We start from the raw sequence: 10,388 nt of genomic DNA on the forward strand, positions 1-10,388 counted from the left end.
ATGAAAGTCATACATACAAAAGAATTAACAACAATTAAATAAGCAGTGTATATAATACTAAGGAAAAAAATTAAACTAAGCAAAAAAAAAAAAGTAATAAAAATAATGAAGGTCAAAAAATAAACAAGAGTGCATTAAAAAGAATTTTATTTTTGTTGAATTTTCCTTTAAAAAGACGAGGACAAAAGCCAAAAACAAAGTCCTGAATCAGTTTTTTTTTTAGTTTACATAATTTTTTTGTTTTTTCTTCTTTCTTTTCTTTCAATTTTGTAAATCAGAAGTGGAGGAAAAAGAGATTTTTGAAATAAAAAAATAAAAATAAAAAAATAAGAAGAAAAAATAGATTGGTGGGGAGTCACAGCAGCACAAGCATTTTCATTGTGACTCCTGTGAGAAATTTTGTGCAAATTGTGCTAACACTATTTTTAAAAGGTTTCAAATTTTTTTTTTCTAGACTCACAAATAACAATCCCAGATTCCCAAATCCCTGTTTGGATGACATGAGAAGTAACAAAAAGATTTGTTTTAGGCAGGAAATTAAAAAGAAAATAATAATAATAGTAATCTTTTCTACTATAGGTACTAGGCCTGAAATTGGTAGGGGAAGGGCAGGCCAGTTACACAAACCCAAAAGGATGAGAGGCAAGGTTGACCTGAACAGAATTTGAACCCAGAATGTAAAATCAGACACCATTTGGTGCTAAGAATTTTATCCAGTGTGCTAACAATTCTGTCAGCTCAATGATTTAAATAATTCTTATTTTGCCACAGGGCCGACAATTTTAGGGGAAGGTGGACTAGTTGATTAAATCGACCCCAGTGCTCAACTGATAACTTATTTCATCAATCCCAAAAGAATGAAAGGCAAGGTCAACCTCAGCAGGATTTGAACTCAGTCAGAATGCAAAGAGCCAGAGGAAATGCTGCAAAAGCATTTTGTCCAGCACATTGACAACTCTGCCAGCTCTCTGCCTGGATGATGATGATAATAATAATAATAATAAATTGATTCAAACAGATGAAGGTATTAGTCCCAGAGTAGTCAATAAAAGTAAATATAAAACTAAAATACAATAAAAAATAAGATAGTGTTTGCTATATATTATCATAAAACGTAATAAACATTTGTGCATAAACATTTTCAATAATCAAATACATCAAATATCTCCATATTTTAAATAATAATAGTGTTAACAATTGTGTGTGTGTATTTGTTTTGCAAGGTTCTTGATGTAGATATTGTTACACTTAAGGATAGTCACATTTTGCCAATTAAACACATGCACAATATTTGGTCTTCACTTCATTATTATTATTTTCGTTTCTTTGTTAAAGTTCTTTCATCAGACATTCTGTGGTAAGAAACACAAAATGGAAGAAGCAGAATAAGAGGAGACATGTGAGATAGAGTGTTGCTGAAGAGGTCATAAAATGTGTGAAGAAAGAGCTTTGACAAAGAAACTAAAGATAATAATAATAATAAAGCTAAAATGAAGATCAAATAAATAGTACGTGTTTAATTGGCAAAATATGACCATCCCCAAGCGGAACAATATATATATATAAACACACACACACACAAATGCATACAAACACTTGTATGTTTATTAATAATTAATAGTAGACTGTAATATATTTATTTGAAGGTAAAGATTACATGGTTTATAGGTTTGAGTTTTATCATCATGGATTCATCCAAGTAGTGTGGCAAAATGTGAGGATGATTCCATTCAGATTAGCCATACATTTTTTTCCCTACACAACCTAATGAAGCAGCTATGGAGAGATTTCATTTGCAGCATAAGCATGTAATCTTCAGCTTCAAATATACATACATATATATATATATATATTTATGTATATCTATATCATTTAGCATGCATGTTCCTTGCTGGCATGAGCTGGATGGTTCAACAGTATCAGATTAACCTGAGGACTGTGCTGGTTTTCAGTGTCTGTAGAAACCTTGGCAAGCCAGACACTGGAGACTAACACAGTCTTCAGTCTAATCAAATACGATTGAAGCATGCAACCAAGAAACATGGGTGTTAAATGATGATGTGTGAATGTATTTATGGATGCATTACATATATACAGACATATATATGTATAAATACATATATATATATATATATAATACATAAATATATATGTATATATATATACACATATATATGTATATATATATACATATATGTATTTATACATATATGTGTGTGTATATATATATATATATATACACATATATATATGCATATATGTATATACACACACACACATATATATATACATATATTACATACATACATACATATATATATAATGAACACTGGTATAAACCGGAGGACTAGGATGCAAACATCCCTTAAAGGATGATAGGTCCTTGGCATGATATACATACATATACATACACACATATATATATATATATATATATATATATATATAATGTTAATCATTTACAAAAATAAATCTTATACAGACTTTTATCATTATTCACCTTATTCAAGAATCCGTTGTTGTTTATTAACTTTTAAATACAGATATACAAAAAGAAACTGAAGGGAAGGAGGGAAAATAGCTGTTGGAAGGGGTCAAGAAGAACAGGGTTAGTGAGAGAGTGATAGAAACAAGTAGCAGGGGGGAGAGGGGAGGAAGGCAGTATGTGTATACATGTGTGTGAGAAAGGGGTAGAGCAAGAGAGGGTGTGTGAAAGTATTATTAATACACTAAAATGTCTACAGGTTTGCTATGTGATGAACTATAATTATTTTTGCTGTTGTAATTGTTGTTGTTGTTATGAAGGAGGAGAAAAAGGCTAGGTAGCAGTAGCAACAGGAAGTCTTGGCTTGGCTACCCAAATTCTGGTTTGGTACAAGCAAATGGCATAGAACAAATCCACGCAAAGGAGAGGCAGGGCTTGCCAATTTTTGGTTTGTGTTTGCTTCGTTTTCATTCTAAGCGAATTCTTTTGACTTCATTTTCTTCAATATCCATTGAGTTCTCTACTAAAGGTGGTGCTACATACTGCAACAAGGAATTTGAAGAACCCTCTCCAAGCAGTGTTGCCAGAAGAGCAACTCCATAACCAGTAGCACGTTCTCCCTGAAAAATAAAAAAAATCATAATAATAATGATGATGATTTCAAATTTTGGCACAAGGCCAGCAATTCCAGGTATGGGGATAAGTGAATTGACCCAGAAAGGATGAAAGTCAAAGTCAACCTCAGTGGAATTTGAACTCAGAATGTAAAGATGGATGAAACGCCACTAAACATTTTGCCTGGTGTACTAAGGGGTCTGTTAGCTTGCTGCCTTCAATAATAACGATAATGATTTCAAATTTTGGCACAAGGCCAGCAATTTTAGAGAAAGTGGTCAGTTGATTACATTGACCTCTGTGTTCAACTGGTACTTATTTTATTGACCCTGAAAGGATGTAAGGCGAAGCTGACCTTATGAATTTCAACTCAGAATGTAAAGATGGACAAAATGCAACTAAGCATTTTGCCCAGTGTGTTGATGATTCTGCCAGCTTGCTGCCTTCAATAATAATAATAATAATAAACACATTTTCAGCCATGACCAATTCCCTTTCTTTTACAGGAATCTTGAACTATGCCATCTTATGAATCTTTTCTCATTTGTTTTTAAGCCAGGCACTTATTCTATTGGTCGTTTTTGCCGAGCTAAGTGACAGGGATGTAAACATACCAACACCATCAAGAGGTGATGGGAGACACTCACACACACGACAGGCTTCTTTCAGTTTCCCCCTACCAAATCCACTCAGGGCTTTGGTTGGCCCAAAACTATAGCAGAAGACACTTATCAAAGGTGCCACACAGTGGGACTGAACTCAGAACTATGTAATTGGGAAGCAAGCTTCTTACCACATATCCATGCCTGTGCCTCTTTTACTAAATTTTACTTCAAATCTTATTCCAAACATGAAATAACATCATTGTTAGTGTTTAAAAACCGTTTGGAGGTGTTGTGAAAGTTAGGGGGACAAGTTGGGGTCTCAGTATGAAACCCTTTGTTTCTTGTATGTTCTATTATTCATTTAGCACAATGTTTCTTTGGAACCTAACAGCCATGATAAACAAGGATAGATATACCACAAGCGGAAAAATGATAAAAGTAAGGTAGTCAATGCACTATGAAACATGTCTATTTTATTTTTCTGTGTAGTTAGAAGACAGCGATGGTGTATTCACATTTGTTTAACCCTTTAGCATATATCCGACCTAAATATTCTACCTGCTTTATGTTCAAACTGGCCAAATCCAGCCTCTGATACCCACCCTACAATGCCATTCTAAAAGTAAATAATCACATCATTGAAATCTCAAAGCTATGAAATTATGCATGCTTCATTCAAAACAATGAGAATAAATAAGCATTATGTTTGCCAGAACAATCTGAATGCTAAAGGTTTAAAGTTCAAAAGTTTTAAAACTAGTTTATTTTAAATTCATTTTAAGTTTTCTAACACATGCTGTCTTGTGTATAAATATTTACCATATTTATACATAAACAGCCAAATAAGGTGTGGCTGAGAAGCTAACTTTTCAACCATGTGGTATCAGGTTCAGTCCCACTGCACAGCACCTTGCGAAAGTGTTTTCTACAATAGCTATGGGCTGAGCAAAGCTTTGTGAGTGGATTTGATAAACAGAAACTGAAAGAATCTACCCTCCGCCTCTTCCTTTAACGTCCATTTGTCATTGTTGGTATGGTATGGCCAGTTTGACCAGAGTTGGCAAGCTCTCTGCACTTGGTTCCAGTCTGATTTGGCTTGGATGTCCTACACATGTATGTATGTATGTATGTATGTTTGTGTATACCCTTGTCTTGACATCATGTGATAATTGTGAACAAGTGTCATTACTATACAAGCAATGTTGTTCATTTCCAGTCTTCATGTTTGAGGACAAGTGAGGGTTGGTGATAGCAAGTGCATCCAGCCACAGAAAAATCTACTTCAACAAATTGTGCCTGACCCATGCAAGCATGGAAAAGCCATGTGATGGGATTTTGTAGTGTCTTGTATTATAGTACAATACACTTGCCAATGTAGAAGAATCAGTCATAACTATAAAGTTACAAAAACACACACACACTTTGAAATAAGAAAACATCTCTTTACTTACAGAATAGACTGGAAATGCCATATCTATATGTAACCAGATACCGGAATAATCAAATCCTAAACTTGAAGCTATAAAAAGGCCAGCACATGAAACTTGGGCATTACTTCGATCCTGAAATAATAGAAAACAATTATCACTTAACTGCTTTTGTACATCACAAGTTCTATGTATAAAAGATAAAATCAGATCTGCTTGTCTCCAATACACTCTGCCATAAACTTCTCTGTATTATCAATCATCAATCTCTCTCTCTCTTGAACCACTTGTTGTTACTGACAGCCATCACTCTTTTACTATCTTCACTCTGTTTTTGCCACCATACTTTTACTCAATTCACTTACTCACTCACTCTGGTTCTTCAATCAAGGTTTTCTCTTCTATTGACCTTTTTGGTCATGTTGCCTTGAATAAATGAATACCTCATAAAGTAGTGAGGACTCTGTGTAGTCATATGAGGTACAAGGCAACCCTACTAGGAATAAATGCATTCAAGACCCTCAGTAAAGTGACTGGCAAATGAGCAGAAACAGTACAGGATCAAGCAGACCCTTCACCCTAACTGAAGTCATTGATAATCTTCCTAATGTTGGGGCCATTATAAAATGCATCCTACTTCTGGTAGGTTTTAAGAAAAGCACTGTCATACAAAATATGCCAAAAATGGAACATAGAGTGATATGTGGTTGTTAAACCAATGTCAGAGTCCAGTAATTTCAAAAAGGATAACTCAGACCATGATAAGCCTCATCTAAACTAGGCCAGCATGGAAAATGGATAGATGATGATGATGATGATGATGATATACTAATCTTTTCTTTAACAACAAAAAGACACAATTAGTACACATAAAAAAAAATCACATCATCCACCTTCCCTCATGACATCTCAATCATTAATAAAATGTAACTAAAATTCCTCATAATTACTTCAAATCCAAGGCCACACCAACATTGAAGGCTGCATTACAAAGAAATGGCCTCCATCTTCAGCCTCCAACTATTACTAATCCTATACAAAGCTTTGGTGAAACACACAATGGAGCACTACAACCACATTTAGAAAGATTTTGCTACTACAACACACTGGCACTCTGTCAATTAGGATGACAAGGGTCCCAGTTGATCCAAACAACACAACAGCCTGTGCATGAAATTAACATACAAGTGGCTGAGTACTCCACAGACACACATACCCTTAACGTAGTTCTCAAGAAGATTCAGTGCGACACAAAATGTGACAAGGCTAGCCATCCATTTAAATTACTGTGGAGGTGTGTGGTTTAGCGGTTAGTGTGTTAGACTCATGACCGTAAGATTGTGGTTTCGATTCTTGGACCAGGTGACGCATTGTGTTCTTGAGCAAAAACACTTTGTTTCACATTGCACCAGTCCACTCAGCTGGCAAAAATGAGTAATCCTGTGGTAGACCAGCGTTCCGACCAGGTGGGGAATTTATATGCTGTGGGAGCCAGGAAACTATCCCTTATGAGCTGGTATGACTCAAGAAGGTAACTTTCCTTTACTTACTTTGAATTACAGGTACAACTCATTTTTGTCAGCTGAGTGGATTGGAACAACATGAAATAAAGTGCCTTGCTCAAGAACACAAGTGGCCAGGTATTGAACTTACGCCCTTATGATCATGAGCAAAATACCCTAACCACCAAGCCATGCACACACACACACAGAGTGAAAATTAAGAAGAGAGAGGGTTAAAAGAAAATAAGTGTATAAAATGGGACAAAGGACAGAGATAATTGGAAGAGTTAGATAATTAAACTATTTTTATTAAATGCAAGGAAATTAAAAAATCTTAGAAGCAAAATATGTATATATATATTAGACAATGAGACAACAGACATTTTTAAACAAATATATATATACTCATACTTACAGCAACAGAATTTTTCATGTCAGCTAAAGCACTAGAAAATTCAACAAAATGCAATTCCGGAGTGTATGGCATTGCGTGTACAAGATCACCACTGACACGGCCAGCTTTTAAACAAGCATTTTCCCAATTCTCATTATTGGTTACTATACCTGCATGGAAACGACCTGGGGAAAAAAAAAAATTCAAAGGTAAAAAAAAAAAAAAAAAGGAAACTGCATTGGTAATTATTTTGTTTGCTGCAGTTATAAACAAAACCTTGAAGCTGTTGTTAGATTCATTAGCCTGGGGTACCTCAGGCCCAAAACACACAACAATATCAAAACACCAGCTGTCCCAGAGTCTCTCGTGCTGATAAATTGAGTGTCTTGCAAACACACATTTATCATGAAGAGGAAGGTTTTCTATGACAAAACACAACAGCAATTGGCACAGTCATATTTGAATCTACCAGAAGGCATTAAAAATAAATATGCAAGGTGCAGGCGTGGCTCTGTGGTAAGAAGTTTGCTTCCAAACCACATAGTTTCGGGTTCAGTCCCACTGCATGGCACCTTAGGCAAGAGCCGTCTACTATGGTCTTGGGCCGACCAATGCCTTATGAGTGGATTTGGTAGATGGAAACTAAAAGAAGCCTGTCATATGTGTGTGTGTGTGTGTGTGTATATATATATATCATCATTTAACATTCGTTTTCCATGCTGGCATAAACAGTGGTGGGAAACAAACATAGAAAACATAGACACAAACTGTTGTTGATGTGTTTATGTCCCTGTAACTTAGTGGTTCAGCAAAAGAGACTGAAAGAATAAGTACCAAGCTTAAAAAACAAAACAGTAAGTACTCAGGTTGATTCATTTGGTTCAAAATTCTGCAAGGAGGTGTCCCAGCATGCTTTGCAGTTTAATAATTGAAACAAGATAAAGTCATCCTTTTGACTCTTGCTGTTCACCTTGCATATGATGATCTATTAAATAAGAAACTATAATCTAATCCATTAGGTGAGGGGAACCTTTACATGATCACTTGACTTGCTAGAAATAGCAATGACTTATCCTTCAGATTTCACCACAAAACTCTAAAAGGCAGGATGACTGTGGATAGAATGGTTTTGATTGTAAGTTTGCTCAATCAGAGTTCCCTTTTGGCTCAACAAAAACCGCCTTCTTTTCTGAAACTTAATTTAGAGAAGATTCTTTAGTTGTGAAGCGGGCAGAGCAACCTCTTCAGTGGTGATGCTACATCTTGTGCATTCTGTAAAATGACTGCTGATCAGAGACAACAGAGTGAAGAGAGGTCTGTTTAGTCTTGTTGAGTACATGACAATTTCTTTAGTGCAGGTGCTAAGCTAAAAAGCATGCAGTACACTCTGTGAAGAGATTGGGGTTAGGAAAGATACTAATCTGTAAAAACTACGCTAAAAATGCAACATATAATTGAAATTTAGTCCTCTGATTTATTTAAGTAAGCAGTAACTCTAAGTAAGAATTCTAAGTAATTTGAACAATAATGATCTAACCAACATGGAAAGCAGACAGAAAATGATGATTAGTGTATCTAGGGTTACATTATCCAGTGTGACCTTTCTTTTATAATACAAAAGGATTTAACAAAGAATTGTCTGTTTGTTGCAGGTTATGCAACCATGAAGAGGTTTCCTTGTTGGATTACAATAGAAAATATGGGCTGCGGTTGGGTGTGGGGAAAAGATGTTAGAAGTAAAAAGTTAAAATAAGAAAGAAAAAAAAAACCAAAATGTTCTTTACTTACCAGTTGCCACTCCCTGAGCCCCTGTCAGAGTAGCAACATCTATCACAATATCAGCTTTGAGGTCTTTTTGTGCATAAGCCACCTGTGAGGAAAAAAGAGATGCCATTATTAGCTAGTAACAGATAAGGCAGCAAGCTGGCAGAATCATGAGCATGCTTAGTGGCATTTTACCTGTCTCTGTGTTCTGAGTTCAAATTCCACTGAGGTCAACTTTCACATCGAGCCTTTTGGGGTCAATAAAATTGACTTATCCCCTACCCCAAACTTGCTGGCCTTGTGCCAAAATTTGAAACCATCATTTGCTAGTAGGTGTATATGATTGGGATATTTATAGCTATTAAATGGAATGTGTGTAGTGCATGCTGTAAAGTGGCTGGCAATAGAAAGGACATTCAGGCATACTAAAAAAAATACCATGACCGAGACTGATAGCATTCCTTTTGTTGTTGTGGGTATTATATGATGAAGTGAAAGTATGTGGCCTAGTGGTTGGAGTTGGAGTGGGAGCAGGGTGTTCTGTTGATCAGATCAACTGGAACCCTCGTCATCATAACTGACAGAGTGCAATAAAGTACTGGGATGAGTGGGGAGATGCTGTCATTGAACCCCAAAACAGTGCAGGCACAAAGATGATGATGAATACAACATACAAGCAAGTAACATTCTGTCATGCCTCGTCATCATCTTTTAAGATCCCATCCTCCATGCTGGCAGGGGTTGGACAGTTTGACAGGAGCTGGCCAGCCAGACAGCTGCTCAGGTTCCATTTATCTGTTTTGGTTTCTACAGTTGGACACCCTTCTTAACGCCAACCACTTTACAAAATGTACTGGGTGCTTTTATGTGACACTGGCACAGGTGCGTTTACTGGCACCAACACCTATAAACCCACAAGACTAGGATCTCTTGACAGAGATAGATGCAGAGGACACGCCTGTGTTTATATATCATCATCATTTAACACCCATTTTCCATTACTAGATACTCTTCCTGTCACCAATCCTCTCTTGTTTTCAAACAAGACAATATTTCCTCATGGAAATTTATTTTTTGTATAATGATGATACTCATTAACAATCAACATACAATATCAGGATAAGGTTACAAGCATACACAGACATACATACATGTGCACATGTACAATGAGCTTCTTTCAGTCTGTGTCTACCAAACCCACTCACAAAGCTTTGGTCAGCCTGGGGCTCTAGTAGAAGACAACTAAAGTGGTGCGCAGTGGGATTGAAACCACATTAGTTGGGATGCTTCTTACCAACCCAGTCATGCCTATATGTAAGTATGTATGTATGTATGTATATATATATATATATACATATACATATATATATACATACATATATATACATATATACATACATATACATATATACATACATATATATACATATATACATACATATACATATATACATACATATACATATATACATACATATATACATACATATACATATATACATACATATACATATATACATACATATACATATATACATACATATATACATACATATATATACATATATACATACATATATATATATACATATACAT

General features: G+C 35.4%; 1 protein-coding gene across 3 annotated transcripts in view; it reads right to left on the minus strand.

Moving 5' to 3' along the window:
• Positions 1 to 125: 125 nt before the first annotated feature.
• LOC106872918 (probable aminopeptidase NPEPL1) overlaps positions 126 to 10,388 on the minus strand; it is a 79,974-nt gene continuing 69,711 nt past the window's right edge. For all 3 annotated transcript variants that reach the window (XM_052976436.1, XM_014920097.2, XM_014920098.2), the window contains exons 10-13: positions 8,817 to 8,898; positions 7,050 to 7,213; positions 5,157 to 5,267; positions 126 to 3,105 (exon numbers count right to left, since the gene is read on the minus strand). In XM_052976436.1, the coding sequence (XP_052832396.1) occupies positions 2,953 to 3,105; positions 5,157 to 5,267; positions 7,050 to 7,213; positions 8,817 to 8,898 (510 nt within the window). In that variant the 3' untranslated portion in view covers positions 126 to 2,952. The remainder of the gene's footprint in view (positions 3,106 to 5,156; positions 5,268 to 7,049; positions 7,214 to 8,816; positions 8,899 to 10,388) is intronic.

The sequence above is a fragment of the Octopus bimaculoides genome, chromosome 24 (assembly GCF_001194135.2).
Source record: "Octopus bimaculoides isolate UCB-OBI-ISO-001 chromosome 24, ASM119413v2, whole genome shotgun sequence".
In the NCBI taxonomy this organism is placed as follows: Eukaryota; Metazoa; Mollusca; class Cephalopoda; order Octopoda; family Octopodidae; genus Octopus; species Octopus bimaculoides.